The sequence below is a fragment of the Cheilinus undulatus genome, linkage group 12 (genome assembly GCF_018320785.1).
Source record: "Cheilinus undulatus linkage group 12, ASM1832078v1, whole genome shotgun sequence".
Lineage (NCBI taxonomy): Eukaryota > Metazoa > Chordata > Actinopteri > Labriformes > Labridae > Cheilinus > Cheilinus undulatus.
Genome location: NC_054876.1, coordinates 28,067,094 through 28,093,959, shown reverse-complemented (window position 1 = coordinate 28,093,959; position 26,866 = coordinate 28,067,094). Strand labels below are relative to the sequence as shown.

The window sequence follows — 26,866 nt, the reverse complement described above, 5'->3', positions numbered from 1 at the left end:
AAATTAATAAAAAAGGGTAGGTAAAGGTATGATAAAGCAGAGCAATGATGAAAAAAACACAGGGGGATGGGAATGTGTAGGATGGCAAAATGAGATTCTACAACGGTAGGGGCTAAAAACCTAGCTAAAAAGGGATTGAGATTAATCAAGATCAAGGATGACAGAGAAAACTTAATTTTGAAGAGAACATGAGAATGCTAGAAATGGGTAGAGATAGTGAAGCTAAAAAGGCAGATGGATAGTGATAAAAACAGCCAGAAAGTGATTTATGAAAGATTTAAGAGATAATGCAGGACACAGCCTGATAACCAGATCAATTTATGGAGAGAAAGTTAATGGGAAATGTAAAGAGTAGCTTAGAATCAGATGGGAGACTGAGAGACAGAGTGTTGGGGGATAAACTAAAGAGAGTGAGTAAGACAGACAGATAGAGAGGGAAAGACAGAGCGAATGACACGGCTGTCATGTGAGGATGAAAGAATGCAGCTTACACACGGGCTGTCAGCTGAGGCTATTATTATTGGAGATAAGAGCACTAGAACAAACCGGTCTGGGTCAGGCCGGAGCCTACTAAGGGGGTATGAAAATATTAGACATGTTTTTAAAAAATATTAAGCATCATAGTTTGTTTATAAACTCTCCAATAGGAGAGGCCAGCACCTGAAGCTGATAGTCAAAGACAGAACTGTTAGGTGTGAAAGCTATCATCACACACATCCTGATAAGGCCTGCTACGCTGTGGCTAAATGCTTTATATCTTCCTGTCTTTAAAGACTGAAATGAGTTTGCTGACAATAAACCAACAACACTGAGTCTCATGCGCACACTGACATGCAGTCACTCAATGCCTGTTTGACATGCTGTCAGAAAGAGGAGGTGATATCTGCCCTCAGGACAAGCTTGGCCTCAAAAACTGATCATATGACTTTTTGGCATCCAGTGAGCCAGGATCTTTGTGTTTTAAACCACAAAGAAAATACAACTTGATAGTTAACAACCAGTTGTTCAACTTGTTGCTGCGCTGGATACTGATTTTGTGAGACAGGTGTAACGTGAAGAAATTTTGAATCCAAAGATGTCTGTATATTATCTTTTATATCAGCTTTTTCAGTGAGAAAAAAAGGAAACCTCATTTTTAACTGCTGCTCTTAGTCAAAGTAATAAATTAATCAAGAAAATTAATAGTCTGATTTATTTAAAAAAAGCACAGCAACAAAGACTGTCATTCCTTCCAACAGGAAACATTTTCTGCCTTTTACTTTTGATCCCTCTGTCAGAAACATCTCACTGTTTGGCATTGAGGCGTCCTGCAGGATAAGCAGGATAAGGTGTAGCCTGTGTCCTCTTAACATCGTGACACAGTCATATGACGTTGTTGCATGTCACACCTGTGTGACTGTCTACTTTTTTCTTGTGTTGGTCTCACTGCTCTTGTCTTAGCTCTTGCTAAACTTTAGATTTCAAACCATTTTCAATACCATTTTGGCATGAGTTAAACACAATAAGGTATCCATTAATAGTCAGGTAAATAGACAGGATAGGAAAAGGTAAACACAGAATTAGCTATTGAGAAATGTGTAGTGCAATATTTATTCACATCTTCATTCTTATCAAGATAAATATGAACTGAAGGATCACTAATGATCACTAACAACCACTGTCATTAGATAATTATCAACTAACACTAGAATAATACTTCCAAACGACAGCATCTTCACATAGAACAAAATGTGACTTACAGATATAGGTGTTTCCTCCGTGCCCCTCTTCTTGACATTGGAGTCGAAAAGGACATTTCTGCCCCGCCTCTCACAGTCCTGGTACACTATTAGCCTGATCTGACCGGGCTCCAGCTGGGGGACTGGCCAGCTAAATGACAGAAAGGGCAGAGGAGAGAGGGATTATAGCAAGTGAAGACAAAAAAAGTATGCAAAAAGAGAACTGATGGGAGATGAGAATTGAGGAGGTTAAAGAAAATGAGGTGATTAGCTTCAATTTTTAATAAAGCAGCAGAGAATAGGTGGATAAAACTTGGAGCGCTATACAGTTTAGAAATGTCTCAAACAGTCTTCAAAAGCTCATTAAATATTTCAAACAAAGATGTGCACAAATAGAGAATACACCTTTTTCCCCTGCAAGTACCAATTCTGACATCTAACCTTTTTAAATCCAAACCAATCTTTAAATAGGAATGAATCAGCATACAAGGTTGTCATGTCAAGACAGGACAGAAAAATACTGATCAACATTTTAAATAAAGTTCATGCCTTTGGCAAAGAAACGTGGTCACATTTCTTTTATTTTGATATATTTCCCAAAGTGTTTTATGAAAGAAACTGAGTATAAGATGAAGCCTACCATGTGTAGTTCAAGCCAAAATACAAAAATAGGCATAGATCTGAGGAAATGAGAAAGTATAGATGTAGGTGTGCGATAGTAGACCACTTTTATTTTAGAAATTTGACTAAAAGGTACTTCAGAGACTCATAGTACTCATAGTGAAGATTAAACAAAATCCCAAATCGTCCTTTCACCCCCTCAAACCAAGGTCTACATTAGATTCAGTGCTACTCCATCAATGACAGTCCAGTTAGAGTAGAGGTTTTTTTTTTTGCCTTTTTTAAGTGGGACCTGACCAAGAACAGCAGCAACCCACAGTTTCAAAGACAAAACACTTCAACACTATAATAATGCTCTATCAATACTCTAATCCAGGAAACATCTGCCTGTGAAAACAGATGTTACCTGCGAATCTTGACTATGATACAGTCATAAAGTTTCAAGTGGAACAGCCACAGCTGTATTACTCATATTACTGTATTACTACTACACATAGGATAAGTGAACTCACTTAGCTTAAGGCCTTTTGATATGTGTAGCAGTGAAAGAACAAGCCCTTGTAACAGCCTTATAGCTGCACAAGACTGTGTTTAATGACTTCTTGAATTGACAAGCTGTGGGGCATTTGCCAACCTATTAGTTGGGGGGGGGGGTCCCCAAATATCTAATGGTACTCTGCAAATTTTTAACTTGTGTTGTGCCAGACAATAGATCAGATCAAACCCCATTGTATATACCTTCTAGACATTATAAATTCTAAACTTTAGTGTCATTTTTGCATGTCTACTATTTAGTTATTTCAGGGCATATATTATTACAAAATGTATTGCTATAATAGCATAAAAAAAAATCAACCAGAAAATCCATACCATATTAAGACCATTAAGACCATTCAGTATTACTTTATCAATAGTTATCTTAGTTACTAAAAAAACTACCTGTGGGGAAACTCATGATGGATGAATAAAAGATTCAATTTTAAGCGGTCATTTGTTTCTCCCTAGTTGTAAACAAAGTGACACTGTTAAGTAACAGTTAAGCTGTTTTGATTGCAGCCTCGTCTCTGCAACTATTCCTGGGTAGCCAGTTGTTTCATTCAGCACATCTTATCAATGCCGGTCATATCAGTAATATTTTTGCATATTTACACCTCTGCATGGTACCAGCAGGTCTTCATAGAGCTCTGGCAATCCCTTTTAGCTTCTAGGGAATGACTGTCCCCTGTATAATTTATAGGAGGCTATTACAATGACAGGGGACTGGACCGACAAACAGACAGCCGAGGATTTTCTGCCTGATCTGATGGATAGATGGGTCAGGCAGATGTACACAGAGCCAGAGCTAAACATAGCATTTTATTGGTAGACAGTGAGCATGCCTGAACCCAATTGTTTATAGTAAATGGGTTGGTGGGGAGGGGTGGAAAAGGAACAGTTAAGTCCATCTCACCTGACAACAAAACAGCAGACACATTGTCAGATTTTAAAAACAGTTTTTCAGTTGTTGGTCAGTGAGCCTCATCAGGGCAGGGAATACCTTTCAGTCAAAGTTTATGTTTACACTCCCATGGACGTCATTATTTACACAACAGGTGTCTGGGTATGCACAGCATTCTTGGTGAAATGATTCAGTCTTTAAGGAGGAAGCCTGATGGGATGTATTTGCTCAAACCTACTATAGCGTTAATTTGTCCAACTAAAGTCATTAAATTGTAACTTTTGAGTGATTCTGAAAAAGCACATTTCACACTGAGCTGCCCCACTTTCTGCATGGAAAAATTCTCCAGCATTCAACCTTCTTTCTCACTTTATTTTTACTTGCCAGAAGTGCTGCCTTCCAATATGGACTGAAACCACCATCTGAATTTAAATGAGGCTTTGTGGGCATTCAACCAAAGGAGCTACAATTTACTGCTTGCCTGCTGCTGCAAAGTTTCCCCTATGGTATGAGTGTGTGTGGAAACTGCTAAAATGTTTACTGTACCAATACAAGAATATGAAATACCAAATTATGTAAATTTTACATTGCTATCAACAAGCGTTTGGGAAATCAAATAACCCTACAGAGGTGCTGGTTTGTGGTTAAGTGAAAGTTACAGACAGACACCCCTTCTATATTACATGCATTCAGAATAGTGTTCCCCATTTGTGTTCCTATCACTTATAACATTAGCTCCATCTGTTCAAGAGGCTCCAACTGGCCCTTGTGGATATAGCATTTATGACCTCTTTGGCATGTAGCAACTTCTCACAGACTGAACAAAAACATGCACATTTTCACACTTAATATTCAAGGGTAATGGTGAGGTCTCATAAAAAGTTACTTATACTCTTGTCAGTATGATTTTTTTACCCCTTTTTGGGAATGACAGCGAGAAGTGACATTAATCATGACCCCTGGGACTCAAAACGTTTTTTGGCCATGACATTCAAATTTGTCAAAAATGTGTCTATTTGTACAAGATGGCTATGGAAGCTGAACATGGCAACCAGGCAGCAACTGTGAGACCAATTAACCATCATTCCACCATGTTTCAGCTTCTATGAATGACAACAACCAATATTTCCTGGCTTTCGGTGAGCCCAAACAATACCAGGATCATCTGGAGTTTTTTTTTCATACCCTGGTAATTAACAATCAGACTAGAATTGAGTTAGGTGTTTGTAGTCAAGGCCCAAATTTAGGCATGGCATAGCAGGAATCGCTAACATACACATGAGCATTTTCACAGGTGTACACTGAAAAGCTGAGGTGACTGACATCAAACAGTTTCCTGCACACAAAACAACTTGGTGACCCGTCGATATATTTATGGCATGAGGTGGCCTTGCTTTTTGATAAGCTAGAGAAAATCTCCCTTTACTCTGTACTCCCTCTGTAAGTGTTGCATCTGACATGCTCAGCATCCCACATTGTTTGGGATAGTGTGGCTATGCCTGTCCATAAGTGGACTTGCAATGAGCAAAAAATGCATTCAGCTAATGTATCCCTTCTCTTTTGCTGTTCTCAGGGACTGTTTCATTGCAGTCTAACCTTGCTCAAATGGAACTAGTTTGTACCATCTGGCACCAAATTCAAACTGTAATCTTTCTGATACAAGTCATTCCCTTTGACAACAGATTTTTTTATTTCAGTAAGAATATCCATCTAAAAGGACTAACAAAGCAATAACCTGTAGTACAGTTTACTCTGTTGCAGCTGGAGGGACGGTGTGCATCACAATTGTACCTAAAGTAAAGCGGAGTATATACAAAATGCATAAAGCTTTACTTTTCTCATGTTATAATTTAATATTCTGAGTAAACAAGAGATACCAGACAAAAGGATTAGCGCTCAGTGAAACAATCCTTAACCTATTAATATTTGACTACACAAGTCAACCATGCAGACTGACGGGTAGCAAAAAGCCAGCACTTGGCCAGGGTCGTCAAGTGGGAACCCTCCTTCACTGGTGTTTCATTCAGTTAATCCCACGAAACTTCCAGAGGACTTCACAGTGTCTCCATCATCCCACCGCCACCGCCACCGCCACCATCCACTAGGGGCGGGAATCACTAGTGGTCGTACATTACAATATTATCACAATACTTGGGTCATGATTCGATATTACTGCAATTTTAAACATTTTGCAATAGTGAGTATTGTGATACAATATATTGTGATCTATACCATTTTTTCAACTGTTTAGCTGATTTAGCATTAGTCTTGCCCTTGTATTTGTCGTCTTTCTGCAGTATGCTGCCATGTTTGTTGTACTAACTTTCTCCTGCTCTATGACCATCACCTCTGCCAACCTCACTGGAAAAACAATTAATTTTTTTTTTCCATTTGCAATTTGAAAAAAAAAAAGATACTTGGTGGACAAGACTGTAACGCCAGACGAAATATTGAGATACTATGCTATACTCTATCGATTTTTTTCTCTCATCCCAACCATCCACCATGCCAATATACAACTGGTTAGCTGCTTGATAACTTGTTAACAAAGTCTGGCCCATAGTTTCTAACTGAAAGGTGCATGTCGTCATCTAGTGCTGCAGAGGTATATGTGTATACATCGATTCTCCTTTTATGCATATAAACTGTCTAAGTAATAATGGTGGCTCAAATCAAATATGCATGTTAACGCACTGAGTGACACATTATTGATCATACTGACTGACAGTGATTTTTAACTCCCTGAAAACAGCATCATTACAGTGATGTTTGTGTCATCCCACTGAGGTCTGCATTCAACATGTATCTGAAAATAGTACTAAATGACGTTTAATCCCTGCTTTACTGATGTTCTTCATTTTGTTTTCTCTTGATCTGTGGTTCTTGAAAGTTATGTTGATCACTTCATGCATGCATAGTTTTCTCCTGCTGACTACTGTCTGAGGAGAAACCCAACTTCTTGCCTTGTCTGAGTGCAAAAAAGGTGACAGAATACATGTTTAGCCTACGTAATGAGTTCAATCTGCACTGTATGGGCTCAGGTTAATATTCAGCTCAAAAGTCTTGTGAGTAAGATTACACCTCAGCTGGTTGTTTGATTCTATCACATGCCTCTTTCATTTGGACAACAGCCTGTAATAAGTGGGTTATTTACACATTTCACTTTGCTTTTGGTTTTATGTATTCAGCCACTGTGGCATGGCTGTTTTTGGTCAACACACCTTCAGTTACTGAGAAAGAAAAATGGTTGTATAGTCATCTCTAAATGCCCAGGGTGTGCTTTGTAAAACAATTTGAAACAGATAAACATTTATCAGATATCAGAGCAGCAAATGCAAAAATGAGATGACGTGTTGTTTTTGGACAAGCCCAGAGGACATCTGCATATTTTGACAAGAGTTCACTGCTCTCTTTGTTTTAAACATAACAGAGACTAAATGGAAGTGAGACACAATAAATACAATCAGTCATGGTTAAAATGTACTTTATATGCAACAACACACATAGGAGAAAATTTTTACTTTAGCAAAGAAAGACTACAAAAACTTGGTACACAACAAGAGGGGGGCAAGAGAGAGAAAAACAAAAGCAAAGAGTGAAAAACACGAAGAAGTTTAAATTAAAAAACTATTGTGAGAAATCCATACTCGAGCTCAACTAGAAGAAAAAGTAGTCAAAAACAGCACAGCAAAGCATCTTGAGATAGACAGAAAAGCAATTGAAAGCAGGACAAGGCAGAGCAAGAGCAAAGGAGGAAGTATCCCATCAGTGAGCTTGTGACAGTCACAGCGCTGACAGAAGAGAGAGGGGAGTCATTCATAAAAGCAGCACATGACTTCATGACTGTTACATACTTGTACTGCTTTGACCTCGATTGTCTGAACCACAAATGACATTAAAGTTTTCCATTACATGAATACAGGCATTTAATTCCTTGAAGAACCTGTTTAGCCTAACAAATACATCCACAGCTACAGTTTTAATTAGGTAACATAAAAAAGAAGGGCCTCTCTGAAAATGATTGACATCCTTCCATAGTTATGATTAACAGATATGTCAAACAGAAACACTTTGAATGAAAAACTCCACCCACAGACAAGCTACTTTCCCACCAAAAAAACAGAGAAAACAAAAGGCGTGGTTCACCGCAGACCCATTAATCTTAATTATACAACTTTGACCTCAAATGATAGATCAATCCTTATCTTGACGACATCATCTGACTCTAAAAACTACAGCCTGATTCACTTAATCTGCAGTCCTGTCCAGTTGAAATCAGCCACAGGTTGCCAGCGCACAACAAAAACATATGAAAACAACAACACACAATGTTCTCAATCCCCTCTCAACCAACACTAGCATGCCCACTTGGATGCACACAAGCCGGGTTAAAAATTACCAACTCCTACCTGGGCATCGTGGCGAGTCTGCCAGTCTTTCCCCTGCCCTCTCCCTCTCTCTCCCTCTATTCCTCTTTCTTCTCCTCTCTCAGCCAAAGCAGTCTAAGAATAGCGTTGAACTAAATTCACACAACAACATGAGACTGTCAGGTGATCGCAGGAGCACTGTGTATGCTGGACAGTACAGAGGCAGCAACAGCAGCGAGGCTGGACTGCTGACTGCCAGAAAGTGCCGTGATAAGAGGGAGTGACAGTGGGGATTTGTTTGTGAGTTGTTTCTTGATCCCGCTCTTTTTGTTCCTCTCTCCCTTGTGTTCCTCTTGTACCTTTTTCTAGCTTTCTCTCTTGAATAACTCTGGAAACAATAACGTTGAGATGTACAATTCATCCACTTCCAAATTAGGAGTAGAAAAGACAAAAAAACAGATCACTCTTCCTTTAAATATAATACATTGAGGGAAATTTACTGGCAAGTGCCAGTTTAATGTGGTCTATAGTGACCGAAGCAAAGAGAGTTAGTATAAAGTCATTATGAAAAATAAAACTTCTAAAACCACATAGAAAAATACTAAAGTGGGTTATCTTTGGACTTTTTGATTTCTAATGACTGCCAGTAAATTCTGAAGCTGAATTCTGCATCATTAAGACAGTAAAGGAGCCTTTGAATTAATCATTTCACCATTCATATATAAACAATGTGCAGAATAAAAATGATAAAGTGCTATTTTAGTTTAGCATTCTCCAATCCTACATGCAAAATTGTCTGGTTCCAACCTTGAAGTTTGTTCTCTTTTTTCCCTTTGCAAATGACAGACAAGAGTGGGGGCATTGGCAGCCTACTGGTTGTGTCCATTCACCCCAAGTACAGAGGCTTTCGTCTTCTAAATGGACGGCCCAGGTCCAAATCCAGCCTGTAGCTCCTTTCCTGCTTGTTATTCCCCAATCTCTCTCTTTCTTCCCAGTTTCCAAATCTATCCACTGTCCTGTCTCAATAAAGGCAGAAAAGACCCAAACTACATCTTTAAAAAGGGACAAGAGTATCCTTAGCCTCTCCAGGCTGAAGTGCTCTACACTAGAAGAATTAAGTTGTCTTGACTGTGTGACTCTGACATCAGCCAACTTAATGACCTCAAAGAGTGCTCTCCTTTCTCCACTGCCACTGAACATCTGTGCATGTGTGTGTACAGTATCTGTGTGTCAGTGTTTGTTAGAGACAGTTACATAAATATCCCCTAAGTCCAAGATGTGTGACGTTCTTCCGGCTGTGTGTGACACAGGTTTCTGATAAATTCAACTGCTTATGATAGCTGCAGGTCTTATCAAAGTCTTATTAAAGACTCTTATGTTCTGCTTCTGCCACAGATGACAGCCAACACTCAGTCCAAACAGAAAACTGTTCTAGCTTTGAACCACCTGTGTCAATTAGTGCATTTATACAATTATTAACTATTTATTTAGAATTCTTACTAAAATGCTTCTTTGTTTTTCTGTGCTGTGACATTTAAATCTGGTAATGTTTGAGAGAAGTTTAAATCTTTCTGCCTGAGCCTGTGTTGGCTGATCATTGCTTGTGGTTTAACTATTCTAGATTTTACTTTATAGCTTTCTTCTGCTGAATTGTCATTTATTTTTATCATGCTGATACAAATATATATGCTCATTTTAAATAACTGTGCTACTTTCCCATGACAAAGTGTACCACTACACTTAGATATCCATCACTGAAATGCCAGAGAAGAACAGATAAAATATCTTGTTTGCTGAATAGTTAAACTGGGCATATTCTTCATGCACTTTTTATTCTATTGTCCTCTGTATCACAATCTAAGATGTCAGCGTTTCAGTAAAATGCCTGCAGAGTGTCCTGATTTGTTTTCTATGTCTGATGAAGAAAGACTCAAATTTTTGTTTACACACAAGGTGTTTCAACTTGCACAATCTGTGCTGAATGCTTTTCAACAGTGTAAGAGGACACTTTATATTTGACTAAAGCTGCTGCCTAATAACAAGTGTAAGGTCTAATTGCTAATGAGAAACATTTTGTTAACACTTGATTTGTTTCTGTCTGATACATACTGTGATGAGTTGCTCTCATCTTTGCTTCATTGCTCTTGTTTGTTTTGTATTTCAGTGTCTTGTAAGCCCGTGAGGGCTAGGCACCTCTTTTGGTGTATGGCACAATGAAATAATAATAAATAAAACTAAAACTAAAACTATCTCTTCAAAGTACAAAGACAATACTTGTTTTTGAAGTCTGCCTGTTGTCAAAGTTGAATCCTTGCATGCAGCATTTAGAGATAAGGGTTTAATTCAAGTGTGAAACACTGTGTGGCCTAATCAAATATTCCCAGAAATATTTTTAGCTTTAAAGTCCAAGTCTAACAAATTTCCTTCTCTTTTTCGTTATGTCTTTCCTTTTCCTGGAACAAACAATTGTTTCCTTACTTTGTGCTAAACAGTGACTAACTCCAGAAACTGGCCCACACAGCCTGAAAGCACCTGACTACCACATACCTGACGGTTTCTCTGCTGGTTGCGTAGCATTAAAGACTTCTGCATTCCAGAACTCACATGATTCTGAGTAAGAAAAGATGCTGAAACGCCCTGAAGTTAACTCACTCAACACATTTAGAATACATCCACTGGCTCATAAGGGAGAGTCGTATAGCCTGAGGTGGATATCAGCTCATATCAATACATAAACTTCCAGCATTCAAATCCAAGTCATAGTGGTTGAAAACAATATACATTTTTTACACTGTTTTACATTGTTTTCCACATTATTAAGCAAATAACATTTTTCTATTTTCCTAAACATTAATGCAAATGACAGTCATCAGCCATTAGAGCATAATTCAAATGTTTAACAAACTTCATAATGATAACCATTATTTTTTTTTAAATAAAAACCACAAAATGCACTTTTCCACATATTCCACATTAATAAGCAGACCACAGGTTTCAAGCAATATAGGAAAGAAAAAGGATCTCTCTGCTGCCGAAAAGTGTCAAATAGTGTAATGCCTTGGACAAGGAATGAAAACATTAGATATTTCATGAAAAATTAATCGTGATCATCATACTGAGATGAAATTTGTGGCTGATTCAGAGCACAGATAAAGGCATAATGGGGAAGGTTTCTGACGGACAAATTCATCAGATTAAGAGAGTAGCCACTTAAATGCCATTACAAAACAGCAAACAGGTCTGTGAAGCTGCTGGTGCCTCTGGGGTCCCACCAGCCTCAAGGTGTAAGATCCTCCAGAGGCTTGCAGTTGTGCATAAACCTACTATTCGGCTGCCCGATCCAATGCTCACAAGCAGAAACGGTTGCAGTTGGCCCAGAAATACATGAAGACTCATTTTCAAACAGTCTAGTTGACTGGTGAGTGCCGTGCAACCCTGGATGGTCCAGATGGAGGAGTAGTGGATGGTTGGTGGATGGCCACCATGTCCCAACAAGGCTGTGATGTCAGCAAGGAGGGGTTGGAGTCCTGTTTTGGGCTGGATTCATGAGGAGAGAGCTGTTAGGCCCTTTTAGCGTCCCTGAAGGTGTGAAAATGACCACAGCAAAGTACACAGAGTTTCTGACTGACCACTTTCTTCCATGGTAAAAACAGAAGAGCAGTGCCTTCTGTAGCAAAAATTTTCTTCATGCATGACAATGAACCATCTCATGCTGCAAAGAATACCTCTGTGTCATTGGTTGCTATGGGCATAAAAGGAAAGAAACTCATGGTGTGGCCCCCATCCTCCCCTGACCTCAACCCTATTGAGAACCTTTGGAGCATCCTCAAGCTAAAGATCTATGAGGGTGGGAGGCAGTTCACATCAAAACAGCAGCTCTGGGAGGATATTCTGACATCCTGCAAAGAAATTCAAGCAGAAACTCTCCAAAAACTCACAAGTTCAATGGATGCAAGAATCGTGAAGGTGATATCAAAGAAGGGGTCCTATGTTAACATGGAACTTGGCCTGTTAAGATGTTTTGATTGAAATAGCTTTTGATTTCAGTAAATATGACTTCCTAATGCTGTAAATTCAAAAAATGGCCATTTTCAGTTCTTAACAACCTATAAAATGTTTTAAAACTCTGTCGTGCTTAATAATGTGGAACAGTGCATTTTGAGGTTTTATTAAAAAAAAATAATGGTTATGATTATGAAGTTTGTTCAAAAACATTTGAGTTATGCTCTAACAGCTGATGACTTGAAAAATACTCTGTCATTTGCATTAATATTTTGGAATATAAGAGAAAACTGTCATTTGCTTAATAATGTGGAAAGTGGTGTAAAGACACTAAGTAAACAAACATAAAACAATATGTGTAGTTCAAAAACGGCATCCACTTTTGCTGACATTCCCTAAATAATGTTGTTCATAACCCAAGACATAATATCGTGCAGTCAATGTAATAATCCTGATGCTGTACTTTGATAACATATATCTGCTAAAACAAATGGACCTGTTTCACTTAATTTAGACTAGTCGGCTAAAAGCTGTTCTATTTCGCATTTAAATGGATGGGAAAATTATACACTAGGAACATCACTAATACGGCTGATATGTATGCGACAGACTGATCAGTTGTAAATATTGACAGAAATTTCCATATCTGCCTATTCCAATAATTGACTTTTAAATATACATCTGCTGATAACGATACTGATATCATGCCAATAATATCATGCATCTCTAATAGAGTAGGATGCAATTTTCCCCAGTGGAAATTCAAGCTGTTCCCATCAAGTGAACTGTTTAAAGGAAACTTGTTGTTTGCTTGCTTTGGGTCATTTCAGATCGTTAATTCAGAATTTCTTACCCTCTGATTTCACCTGTTTTAATTGACTTTAATGTTCCATTTCCATTTTTGATATCATGTCTTCTTTTAACCTGTTACTGTACTTTATATCTTTAGAAAATGTTTGATTCATTTGTGATAGTCTTCATTGTTTATCATGATTTTTTTTTAAATTTGTCGTTTAATTTCTTCCTTTGTAAATGAGGGCTCTCTCTCATTGATTTTCAAGTCAAGATAATTATAATTGTTGCAAGTCACCTGGGTGGTTGTTGTTAGTGACGATTACGTTACTATACCATTACCACTAACTTCTATGCCTTGTTTCAACATTAGGAGAATATTTTTTAAACCTGGATCATTGTCAAGATAAATATACCAAGATAAATCTCAACATTGAAAACATCAAGTACATTGCCCAGCCCTGTCCTATAACTAATTGTCACATTCACCAGCTTGTCTGTGAATATTTTACAGTGCATTATGTGTCAACCAACAACTTAGTGTACAGTACTACCATGTGTTGTGAACCAGCACCACATGACAGTGTGATGAGAGTGATAGGCATATGACTGAGCTTCACCATAAGACCACATGAAAGTGTCATTATGCTCATCAGTAGTGCTGACAGCAATGAAGAAATCAGGATGTTAATTTTGCTTTCAAAGTGAAAAGCACAACTGAACTCACAATGTGACCACTGCAACAAGTCTTACACATGAAAATATAGCCCCTCTCAACTTTGCTCCATTTGGTTAGCAAGGGCACACAAATTGTCATATGATAGACGTGAATAATTGCTGAGCCATAAAGCAAAGTGATTATACTGTCAGTCATCAAATCCTGCTTCTCTTACAAATAACCTCCCCCACTTTCCTCACAGTCATTACTCTCTCCCTCCTTCTTTCTCATTTGGAGGCTGAAAGTAGGCTAATTAAGTGACTTTTGGTTTGACTTTCAGGATCCTGGCAGATGTAGACTTCACACAGTTGGTTCGCCGTGGATCATCAATGCCACATCACCGTATCTGCCCTTGGCTGACAATCACTTTGTGATTAAATCAACAGAACCTAAAGTATATCTTAAGATTGAACTCATACTTATCAAGCTTTGATGACATGTTTGAATGACACAGACTGCATAAGTGGAAATACTGACAAAGTTGGTGCGAAAAAAGTAGGTTCATTTTGTTAAAGTAAATAAAAACTATTCATATTCACAATGTTCTTAAAATCAGTCATACCAATAGATAAGAAACCTTAAATGCTGAAGAGATTTTTTTAAAAATCAGATTAATTTGGAATACAAAATGTTATTGTCATAATATCAGTATTAACAGATTGAATCTTAAGAAGTAAATTATCATTACTGGCAACTATGAAAACTTGTGACAGTATTTACAGCTGATATATTGGCCATACATAGTCAACACTCATGTTTTTTTTGTTTTTTTTTATTAATTGAATTTAGGGCATACTTTATATCCCAAATCAAAATGCCTTTTAGAGAATTGCAGTCTGAAATCCACAATATAAGTTAAAAATCAGAGTCCTCTGCTCTTGCATCACTATCAGCATCAACTGAGAGACTGAACAGTGACAAACACTTGGTGGTTATGGACCATAGTAATAGTGGAAGCTGCGTACAGTGTAAGGGTGGGAATCACTAGTAGCCCCACAATACAATATTATCATGATACTTGGGTCACGATTTGATATTATTGTGATTTTAAACATTTTGAAATACAGTAAGTATTGCGATACCATATATTGTGATCTATACCATTTTTTTCAACTGTTTAGCCGATTTAGCATTTGTCTCCCCCTCATGTTTGTTGTATTTTCAAAGTATTTTATTTTCATGGAGCACTTCCTGCAAACCTCATGTGTCATGTCCATCTTATTCATGCCCTGCTTGCATTCCTAATGTCCTTCCCCTAATGCTGCCATGTTTGTTAATTGACTGATTTTATTTTTCCATTATCATAGACTTCAGTTCATATTAGCAATTAATTTGAAAAAAATCAATACTTGGTGGATGAGACCATACGATATATCACCAGACAAAATATCGCGATACTATGCTGTATCGAGTTTTTCTCCCACCCCTAATACAGTGGTCACTAAAAAAACCCTTTGACAGTTTTTGATATCATTATTATCCTATTCCAGTTTACTACTACTCAGGAAGGATACACAATTGTCAGCATCAACCATTTAATGACCCAGGTGGAGCATGCTTTATCCCATGTCCTCAAAAAGAGAAGTTGCAGGCCTAACTAGATGTTAAGCCAACATACTTGCACTCACCAGAGAGCTGCCATGTGTGTGTTATGTGTGTGCAGCTTTTACGTAAAACTATATCTTTACTACGACCCTGCAGTTCTAAGAAGGACGAGTGTGGCCACTTAAAATAGCCCTGATAGGAACCTGATGACAGCCGCTGTCTTTACAGAACTCTGGCTGGCCTGCAGCTTTTACACACTCACTGAAGAAAGCAGCCATGCAATGCATTTGCAAACCTTTTATATATACATAAATCTACAATGCTAACAAGTAACATAAATACAACTGCAAGTGTGAACCAAGCACATCCTTACACACCTCACTCTACTTGTATAGCTTGTAGCTTTTTATCAGTGACAGAGAACGCAGCCATGTGATCGTCTCACAAACATGACAGCCTGAGATTGATGAAAGCCTCACATGACACACCGGGTTATGAAAGTACACAGTGAGGGAAGGATACCACACCAGTCAGAAACCTTAGACACTATTTCTCCACCAAGGAATACGCATAGCTGTACATAAATCTAGTGTGGCATAAAATTATGTACAGCACTATGCAGCAGCGTCATGTATTTTCACAGAAAGGAGGAGGAGGACCCTGAGATACATTTGACCCTAAGGTGTGCTGCTTACTTCTTCCAAATATGATGAAGTAGGTCTGAGGAAACTAAGACAGCAGTTAAAGTGATACAGATACCTGAGGAGTATTCCATGTGATACCCATTTTCTCCTTCCTGAGCCCCCATCATGCAAATTAAAGTATTCCGTTACGTAAAATGCCACCATCACACCTCCAAATCCAAATGACTTTCCAACAGAAACATGTTCCATTGCCAAAAATATTCAAATTTCAGCTTTATAACAGACAAACACCCATTTCATAACAACTTTAAATCACAACATACTTAACAATTAGCCCCTTACTTTAAAAAAGGCTGGACACTATAGCTGTCATAATACCAGAATTTAAAACTTTTAATAAAATAACTCTGAAAAATCAAACATCAAATACCAGCTTTGTTAAGAAAATTGCAAGCACAGTCCTGCACACTGTCTAAAATGCACAAACTGGCATTGTTCTGATACCAAAATGGTGACAACATATTAGTGCTTGCATTTTTAACAGATTAATTTCTCTCCTAAGCTCCTGTCTAATGAAATATATATTTTTTTAGCCTCTGAACTTTTCAGTGATATTGTTCATTAGGTTCTCCTTGATTGAAAACATGTTGTATCAAAAAACATTTGAAGTTTCAAACATTTTGGCAACCTTAGTAAGATTAAACATTGAAGCCCTAAGACAAATGTTTTATTCCAATCAACATTAAAGGTCAAATATTCAGAATTATAGAGTATAGCGTTATTATGTAAAACCAATATTATATACAAAGATTACTTTTAAGCATCTCTCATTTTGGTTTTGAAGTCCTGTAGAGAAAACGCAAACATCTGACTTGAACCATCCCATCCTCTCTCTGTCTTACACCCACTCCCTGCTTTCCGTATCTCAGCGGAAACACAGCTATAATGAGTTGTATGGCCCTGGGTCAAGAGGGAAGTTTCCTCAGCAGGCAGCAGTGGCCGGGGCAGCCAGCTCAGGCCATGTGGCTGTAGGTGGAGAGGACAAATCTACTGGCTGACAATCAGGCAACTGACTGGCTGCAGACTGAGCCAGGAGCTCTCGGTGTAATGTACAGTATGCTGTCCCTTGTCAGGTGCTGCAGCCAAGGAAAAAGGAGAGGGTTTTTAGGCTTTCCTCCCAGGGTCAGCCAACCTGCTGCCCTCTGTGGCATTCTAGAGGGCACTGAGTTTTGCTATGACAGGGCTTTGGGATGATGTATTATGTAGGGCATCAGGGTAATGAAACTGCAAAAAGCTTGAGAAAAGGCTTTTGCTGAAGAGGGAGGACTTAGCCTAGATATTTGATATTTATTAGGGCTGCACGGATGCATTGGTATCGGCCTATATTGGCCCTTTTGACAGACTTGGGCTTGAACAGATGTCAGTAGCACTTTATAAGTTGTGAATCAATTTAATTCCGGTATTTAAGACAACTAACAGCTGGTTCAGAGAACGGGTTTATTAATGGATAGAAGATGTGACTTTCTGGACAAAACTCTGATCTATTTTTGGGGGTTAACATGAGAAAAATGACAGCGTGGGAGTCTTACACCAATAGAACTCATGAAAGAAAAATCAGCATGGACATCAGCCAGCAGCCAAATTATTATTTGAACATATGTTCAAATAATCTCTATAATTAATGTTATTTTTATAAGGTGCATGCACATAAATATTCAAACACTGTGGTTAAAAAATTACTCCAAAATAAATAACAAAAAGTACAAAAGAAATTCAAAATGTTAGTCTAAAACTCGGAAAGGCATTTCAAAATAAAGGTGTCTGCTGTACAATGTCTGTAAAATAGTGTTTGCTTTGAGTTTATCATTTTGATCTTCAAAAATAAAATATATTTATGAGTTAAAGTTAACATCAGTGTATATTACCAGCTCTGTTAATGTAGTGGCTTGGCTTCGAGATTTAAGGTGAGTTGTTCTAGTACACAGGTGCTTTTCATTTGTTTCATTAATGACAGTAAAACTTTGGTACAACCTAGCTGAAGCGTTTAAGTGGGTGTGTTACAACACCTGTTTTACCCAGCCAACTCAATTCTTTGTATTTGCTGTCTTACATAAACAGTCCTAAGTGATGGTGTTAAGCAACAGTTTTTAAACATCACTTCTTAGCTTAAGAGGAGACCACGGTGAATGCTGTCTTTGTAGTCTGGCAGTCAATGACTTCTGCTATCTGCTGTTCGTCCTGTAGAGTTGAAATGTGGAGTACCAAGGCTTTTCCCTTTTTCATTATCTCCCCATTTATCTGTATTTCTCAACTTTGACCAAGATTCCAAGTTATTTTAATGTTTTCAAAACTGTCCCTGCCACCACTAAAGTGTCCTCTCCACCCAGCTCTCCTTCTTGCCTTTGTCTTCTCAGTTCTGTCCTCTCTAAAGCAGTCATACCAGATGAATGGAGAGCTCAAGCCCAAAGTATAAAGAGCAGAGTTGACCATTGAGTTAACATAAACACCTCCTGCTTGCCTGTTTGCTCTCAGATTGAAGCCAGCCAGTCATAAACACACACACTGTGCACCTTTATAACCATGGAACATGCGCTGGCACACACAAGGCTAGAGGGCATGTAACACCACAAGGAGGTGAGCTCTCTGGTCCATTGGTAAATGTACCCACCATGGGTGACAGAAGGCTCAGAGCAAGATTTTCCAGTGCAAGTGTGTTTAAAGCTAAAAAGAGCCCTTTCCCCATGGTGGTAGTCCTGACCCTGACCCAGAATGTGTGGGAACATACAAAGGAAAACTGTGAATCAACTCAGGGAGTATAGAGTATCACACTTGCCATGTCAATGATGCATGAATGCTCATTCAAGTTGAGTTTAGCCTCACAGTATTTGAACAACAAGGGCTAATACTGCCTTACAATACATGATTCACATGGATATTCTTACTAATACAAAAATATTATTATAGACAAGGCCATACATCATCTTGTTTCATTACTTATTTAAAAAAGGCAGTCATTTTTGCAGAGTTTCAATAGTGTGGTAAACAGCAAATGCACTTAAATGGCTCTTGAAGTCATCTAAAGTGACTCACACTATGCCACATTAACCCTTTCACAAAGAAAAACTGTACAACGATTTGGCAGGATGTTTGTGTTAGGTCAGACTACTCATCAAGATCTGGTCTAACCACAATGGTACAAGCGCACACAGCGACGGCTTTTCTTAAGGAATCTTTTGGTTTAAAGTGGGAGTTTCTGGGTCCTAGAAAAAAACATCAAAGTGCCTAATTAGGGTATAATCCACTCCATGTCTGAGCTACATCCCTATCAAAAAATAAGGACACCACTATGCTTGTAATCAATTCATGAGCATCTCAGAAATCTGAAAAGCTTGGTTTGATCAGAGGGCTTTTATGTTATTTGTATGATTATTATTTCTATATTTAAAAAGCACTGATAGTTCGTGATGTTTTGAGAGTACTACATTTGCATCCTAAGTAATTTTTGTTTTATATTTGGTGGACATTAATACACTTGCATGTGTTAGGAGCATCCCTGGTGAATATCAGACATATCACGGTTCTCCCATATGACGAGACTTCTTTCTCAGACGCGTTAAACACACGCCAAGGTGCAGACTATGCTAAATCTTGCATCTTCACCGTAGCCTGAAGCTCAATTTACCGCTGTGCTCTCCGTCATCAGTGACCGACTGAAGTGATCACATGTGGTTTAACACACAGCCCACTGTATGCTCCTCTGCTGTCGGGCGACTCTGGCCGTAGGGTACAGTAACAGTACGGTCACAGGGCTGAGAGAAACCTGCAGTACTCTTCTCGGAGTTATCACGGCTGTATCTCAATATAAGTGACTAAAGACGGCGACTGTTCTGTCGCGACTGTCTCATTGTTTTCTTTCTGCTCTGCAGTCTTATTTACAGTTAGGGAAAAAAACACAAAGAGGGACACGAGGAAGACAAAGGAGAAAACAGGACAGTGCTTTTGAAACTTCGAAGCAATAAAACCGATTATTCAGGAAGAAAGAATTCAACAGTTAAACCACTTTTTACCTTGTAGTTGCCAATATGCGAGCAATAATACTTGTTTTCGCGCGCTGAAACGGCTAGCTGATGCCGAGCCCTAACAACAAACGGCAGCGCGTGCAGCAGACGGGCTAACGTCTGGCTGCTAGCATTAGCATCCAAGCTAACAACACAACAGGCACCATACACATCTCTTGTCTCCATGCCGCTAGCCTACATGCATGTTAAATAAAAAAAACTTTACAGCCACTGTTTCTGAAGTGGCTTTGAGTCAATAACACAGCACACAAAACTATGTCCTTCCTTCATACAGCAGTCATATATAACATTAGCCCATGCACGTACAATGTTACACACAAACCAGACGCACGTACACACACAGTGCTACCTGAAAGCTGGGTCCTCCTTGCTACATCTCGGGGGTGGCGACGAAAACGCATTTCTCTTGTTGAAAAGTTTCTGGAAGAGAGTTGGAGGCATTTTGTACCAAATAAACTCGGTACAGAAGGTCTCTTTAATCTCAAATCCACGAGCAAATCTTGTTCCTTGTAACTGTCTCCATGGGTGTCACAGTCATATGACAGGCATTAGTCACGGGAGCTGCTTGGTAACCCACTACATTTTTCTGATTGGCTGGAAAAATGCTGCTGCTACTACAAATTACCTCATTGGTTGATATTTTTGGCCTGGTACCACGTGGTCAGTGGATTCGCAGTGTTGATGTTTTGTCGGTAATCGTGACTCTATGAAATTTATTCAAAGAAATCGAACAAGTTTGACTGCTGAGCAACTTTGAGGACTCAGTTAAAGATCCATGAAAACCCACATGAGGAAAGCATAAAGCATTAAGTGAAAACAATAAGCTTTACTACTTTTTATTGCTATTTATTGTACATTTATTAACTAATGACATATTTTCTGATGCTTAAATATATTTTATAATTTACAAAATAATAAAGAAAATACAAAAAAACTCACAATAGTCCTATCAAAAATAAACATACATTTTTACAATACATTTATCATTTATATGAATTTCTCTGGCACTGACAAATAAGCCAAACAAATAGAATACAAATGAAGAAAGGCAGTCAAAATAGACCGGCTCAATCCAACATGGATTGGATGGACAGAAGGGATGAAGAAAGCTTTATAAGACAACACAGATCTGACATCTAGTGGTCATGGCCCAGTACACACTCATGTAAATAAGAAAAGGAAGTTATTTGTTTGAAAGTGTGCTGTGTAAAACAGTCATTGAGAAGTTCATTTACCTAAACAGATGGTTTCAAGGATCAGCTATGTGACCATAAAGCCACGTAGTCTTCCACAATTTGTAAGTTTCAAGGTTACACAATATTTGCACAATGCAAGGTGTCCACATGGACTTATTTTTTAATAGTTTACAAATACTGATCAAATTTTACTTCACAATTGATTTCTGATGTGGACATTTTATTAGTGCCATTCGCTTTTACAGAGAAGAACAGATGACTTCTCTAAATTTATACAGACCACCAACTTTGGTTACAGTGAGAGAAAGCCCACATACATAACATTTTGCCTTGGATGTCAGATAATCTAAGAGGTTTTGGGCTTAGCAGCTGTTAAAGGTAATAAAGGTACATTCCACAGTCTGACAGTCCTTTCTCTCATCCTCTTAAAGAACTCATCCCTCTTACTATCATTGGCAAAGTCAAAAAACTTTGCTGTCATAGAGACACTTTCAGTTGGGCTTGCCAATGATGGCATTGGACACACTGCCCCCTCTTTAAAACCACTGTCACTTGCTCTTGATGTGTCTGCATCATGATTTTCCTTCTCAGCCAGGGTAGCTGTTCCAACAGGCCCAGCAGTATTGTGAGAGGTTAAATTGTTAGTCAGGATGTGTTTCTCTTCAAAAGTCGCTGAGATGATTGGGCTTTTGAATGACACCTTCTTCTTGTAAGAAATGGGCCTTCTGTTTGTGGGCTGAGGATGTAAAATAATTTTAATCAAAATTATAAAATGTAATCATATCTTAGGCAGTATTTAATAAATAGATCGCTTTCTTACTTTTGGAGGAGTCTTAAATCTGATGGATCCATCTATAATTTAAATGATAAGCACAACACAATTAATTATAACTCACAATTCAATCATTTTGATTCTTATTTTGAATAAACACTGTAGGAAGAAGCCCACAACAACAAATGATTTAAATTAATATTATTATTTGATTAGAATAGAAATCTCAGTGAGTATTACCTGATTTTAATGGGTCTCTATGTTGTTTGATTCCAGCTTCAGTTCCTCTAGGTTGGGTTAAATAGGTGTGAACAGATCAAGCATGCAAACTTTACTGATTAGGCACATTTCAGACATATTTAATTGTTGTTCAAAGCGCTTTACAAGCTGACTAAAGGTAGAATGTAAAACAGGAATTACAATCCACAGTAATATGTGTTCAAAAGCAAAACATAAACTATTTCTGAGAATATTACAAGGTAGACAAATCAATGAAGTTATGAATGAATATAAAAGCAACAAAAAAACAACAAAAAAACTTTAAAATTATAAAAATAAAATAAGTTAGATACAGAATTTTCATGATAACCAATAAGGTAATGAAAAGAGAAAGAATGAATAAACAGTAATTGAGGCAGTGCATTAGCTACTCAACTTCACTTTCTATCATCGGTTTTAACTTTATGAGTAATTAAGTCTTACATTTCCAAAAAACAAAACAAAAACAGATTTACCATCAAAATATATTCAATGAAAAGTGTAGCAGCTTTGACCTCACACTGCACAAAACATGCCTGACCAAAGAATTCTGGACAAATCCCTACCCAGCAGTTGAGAACCACAGCTATAAAAGGTCCCAAAGTCAAAAGCAGTGAAATGTGTAAAATGACTGCAAAGTGGTGTATTTCAAATTATACTTCAAATTAGAAATCCTGCTGACTTACTTGATTTCACTCTTCTTTTCAACAAGAATCGAGGAGACATCTGTAGACAAATGGTTAGCTGTTATTAAATAATTGCAAACTGATAACATGACTTTGTTATTATATTATTTTTTCCCTTTTGTTTTCTTATTGACTAATTGAGTTTTTTGTTACCTTGAAATATTTTGACTACTTGCTTCCTGTTGTCTCCTTCAGAAGAGTCATGTGATGTTACTTGACACAGCAACATCACATGACTGTTCTGCAGTCAAAGCATGTCAAGGGTTAAAAAACCCCTCTACTTGTCTGTCAATAAGAAAACACAACAGAAAATTCAAAAAAAAAAAAATTGTGAAACAGAATCTGTTTGAATTAATATGACATAGGTTTTACAAACTAGACTGGGACAAGGCTGTAAGAGTCCCAAGCATTATGAAAATGACTTGTCAATTAGAAAAGAGGAAAATGTCCAACACTTACTCACAGCCACAAAAAAACGTTATGAAATCACCATAGATACGGCCCCCATTGTTCAAAAAAAAAAAAAAAAAAAAAAAAAAATATATATATATATATATATATATATATATATATATATATATATATATATTACCTGAAAAAGATCTCTGTTTGAAACTTAGTGATTTCAAAAGATTTTTTCGTGGCTTTGGGTAATGTTGCAGGCATCTCTCTCTTTTGTGCTGTCTTTGAATTGCCCAGCACCTTTCAGGGTAATGTGCCCATAAATCCTTTCCTTAAAATTGTCAGTTATTTTCCAATTCCATTCCCTTAAACAAATTGAATTACTTTAAACTAAAGCTGACAAATCAAAAATATTTGTTTCAAGTTGTAATCTTAATGCTTTAATAATTCCTTTTCTAGCTAATTAAATCATAAACCTAGCACAAAAAGTAACAACATTTCTGTTTGGTAGATTATTTCTTTGTTGTAACAATGCTTCCTGGCAATAATTCTAATACAATTGGAAAGCCTGTTTATTTTCCTTTCCTATTCTGCCATTGGCATTTGCTTGGTGCCTTTTGGTGGATTGGATGATTGAAGTATGAAGAAATGAGACATATTGGCTATTCAACAATTCATTCATTTAACAAACAGGAGCCTCAGTAGCATGTGGAAGAACCATGCACAGCTAAAACAGCCTGGCATCTTCTCATGTTGGTCACCAGCCTGGTCGCACACTGCTGCAGGATGGTATCCTATTCTTCAACCAGCATTTGTCACAAGCCAGCCAACGTGGTTGTGTTGGCCACCCTGGCATGAACAGCACGCCCAAACTGATCCCACAAGTGTTCAATGGTGTTGAGGCCAGGACTGCTTGTAGGCCATGCCATCCTCTCCACTCCCAAATTCTGGAGGTAGTCTCAGATAAACCCTGCTCAGTGGGAGCAAGTGTTGTCATCTTGGAGGATAGAGTTCAGTCCCAGACAGTGGAGATATGGGATTGCCACTGGTTACAGAATCTCATCTTGAGATCTTTTTGCATTGAGATTGCGTACAATGATGACAAGCCTCGTTTTCCAAGTGAGAGAGATGCTGCCCCACACCATCACACTGCCTCCACCAAAAGATGTTACTCTATTGGTGCAGCAATCAGCATAGTGTTCTCCACGTCTTCTCCATGCTTTGACCCTCTGATACAACTACCATAGGCAGGATCTGGACTCATCACTGAACATAACATTCCTCCACATGTTCAGGTTCAGATGCATGCATTGCCAACACCAATGCAAAAGGGCCTGACAGTGAAGGGCAGTCATGGCAGGCCTCCTGGCAGCCAACAACACAGAGATTGTCTGGGCAGAAAGCCACTGGCCATAACATCCTGCAAACCTTGACTGCAAATATGTAGAAGACAGTATATAGTTCCTAAGAACTGACAGGGTGAGGAATCAGTCTTCTTGTGACACCAGCTTCGTGGCTTTTCTCCTCTGTTATATGGCACTTGGTCTTCAGTTTAGAGATGTCACTAGAGCTCACACCAAATAATGCCAAAACCTGGTTTTGCTGAACACCAGTTGTAGTTGCCCTAATGCACAGGCCCCAGCCAGATCAGTTCAATGTGGCATGCCAATTCTTGGAGCAGACACCTACTGACCACTGTACCAAGGCCCATGCTCACTTGGGGTACCAGAAATTCAAAACAAGACTCAATGGCAGAATAAGCTGTTTGGCATAAGCATAGAAGATTTGTCAATTTTGTCTACCCATATTCTCAGCTCTGCTGCTCATCCCCAAATGCATGTTCCTCACAAATGTGGCACCATTTAAAAGGGAAATAAGCAGACTTTCTAATTGTATAAGTTTTATTACCAAGAAGCATTGTTACAACAAAGAAATAATCTACCAAACACAAATGTTTTTACTTTTTGTTTCAAGTTTATGTAGAAATTTTATAGATAAGCTTTTAATTTATGGGTTTACATCCAAATCAAATTTTCACAAGTCTTATCATACCTTGAGTGTCTATGTAGTATACGAATAAGAGTTTTTATCGCTTTATTACCGATGATGGTAGAAAGGTTGGGGGGATGGTACATTTGGATGCTCTCAGCATGGCTTGCATCCAGTAAGGTGGAGTTTTTTATATAAGGATGGAGACCCAGGAGATCTTCTGAAACAAGGAAAGTCAATGCCTGTACTGTAAAGAGAACAAATAAAAAACAAGACCTCACATTCTGATTGTAGCACACATACCACAGCTCTCTCTCCTAAAGATCTCCGGAGAGAGGAGGCTGCTGGAAGATGAAGCGGAAGAGCAACAGTCTTCTTCTTCGTCATCAGAGCTGAAAGTTGAGTCTGACTCAATGCTGGAAGATGTGATGCTTTCAGAAGCCACTGCCAAGTTTTCTCGAACCGGTGTAGCATACTTCAAAGCCCCAAGGTCTGGTGTCATCTGAGTCGTTGGGTGAGGTGAAGGGGAAACTTGGTTGGTAGAACCTAGAATATCTGGTGCTGCAGATGGGGTGGTGTTTTCTGTCAATTCAGGGCTGCTCAAGCCAAACACAGATTTATAGCGGATGAGTTTTATTCTTCCCTGAATGTACAAAGGATAAACATTGAAATGAATAGTTAAATCAAATTAAAAGTGTAAGTTTTATTTAAAAACATTACACTTTCAAAAATGTCTGTGTGATATCCATTTGTGCAATAACTTCTTGTGTAACTTGTCTTAGTTACATTAAGGCTTCTTGCCTTTTATCCATTACACCAAGAATAGGAAATCTGTTTATGGAAACTTACTATGATGCTTAATTATTATGAAATAATGAAGAGAATACCTACCATGATTGTGTTGGCTGGTCTGATGGAGGGAACTTTAATATCTCCCAACTCAGGTTCCTCTGGAATAGGGTCATAATGTCTAATGGGAAGCCATTTCCTGTTCTCTGTTCCAGGAGAAAGCAATGCTATTCAGTTTATCTGATTTCAACACACTTAAATGTGTATATTTTAAATCACTGGCAACTCAACATGTTTATAATGCACAACTTTAGTTGTTTAAAAAAATGAGAACGATGAGTGTGTGATGCTTCAACGGTTAAAGGAAGTCTGCAGCTTCACTTTCAGTCAAGCTGACGTTTCAGTGTGTTTCTTTGTTTGTCTGCAGCCATAAGAATGTTTCTTTTGTCCATCTTTGCAAGGCTACTTACTTCCTCTTGGTGCTGGTTTCACAGGTGTATCTCGTTGGTGATGTAATCCACTTTCACGACTTAGTTTTGCTCGGCACTTGTATCGACCCATTTCAAAATTAAATTGAGACGATGTCAAAGTTTTGTAATATTAACAAACGTGTGGTTTTTTCAGCCCCCAAAACGAAGAAAACACCGTTTGAAATCGGCTAGTTGTTAAAATACGTGAGCTTTCCTTCTCCGGTTCCTGTGCAGCGCTTAGCAACCGAGCACACCTGTAAATCAAGATGACAATTAACTGTTAATGTCGATTTTACGGAAGCTCAGATGGCCATGAAATGAAATGAAAATAAAAATAAGCAAGATACAGTACAGTTAAAGAGGGTACAACAAAGTAATTT

At 38.1% G+C, this 26,866-nt stretch overlaps 2 protein-coding genes across 10 annotated transcripts in view; both read right to left on the bottom strand.

Moving 5' to 3' along the window:
• Nucleotides 1-20,446, bottom strand: part of fnip1 (folliculin interacting protein 1) — a 50,793-nt gene extending 30,347 nt beyond the window's left edge. For 6 of the 7 annotated variants that reach the window (XR_005992657.1, XR_005992656.1, XR_005992658.1 and 3 more), the window contains exons 1-2: nucleotides 20,274-20,446; nucleotides 1,740-1,869 (exon numbers count right to left, since the gene is read on the bottom strand). Coding sequence is in view for 3 of the 7 variants with exons in the window: in XM_041800858.1 (XP_041656792.1) it covers nucleotides 1,740-1,869; nucleotides 20,274-20,365 (222 nt within the window). In the remaining 4 variants the exon portion in view is untranslated. Of the gene's footprint in view, nucleotides 1-1,739; nucleotides 1,870-8,186; nucleotides 8,758-20,273 lie in introns of those variants that run through there. The other variant, XM_041800861.1, reaches the window with a different exon arrangement.
• A 309-nt stretch (nucleotides 20,447-20,755) lies between these two features.
• Nucleotides 20,756-26,744, bottom strand: LOC121518422. 3 transcript variants are annotated; one of them, XM_041800716.1, is made up of 8 exons: nucleotides 26,487-26,744; nucleotides 26,119-26,222; nucleotides 25,531-25,870; nucleotides 25,340-25,447; nucleotides 22,837-22,876; nucleotides 22,133-22,179; nucleotides 21,941-21,972; nucleotides 20,756-21,856 (listed from the first exon to the last, which is right to left on the bottom strand). In XM_041800716.1, exons 1-8 carry the CDS (start codon nucleotides 26,575-26,577, stop codon nucleotides 21,467-21,469), a joined length of 1,152 nt encoding a protein of 383 aa, XP_041656650.1. In that variant the 5' UTR covers nucleotides 26,578-26,744; the 3' UTR covers nucleotides 20,756-21,466. The 3 variants fall into 3 exon arrangements, with proteins under 3 accessions (XP_041656650.1, XP_041656651.1, XP_041656652.1); XM_041800717.1 differs by having other exon boundaries at nucleotides 25,340-25,444; XM_041800718.1 differs by having other exon boundaries at nucleotides 25,531-25,823.
• Nucleotides 26,745-26,866: the final 122 nt, after the last annotated feature.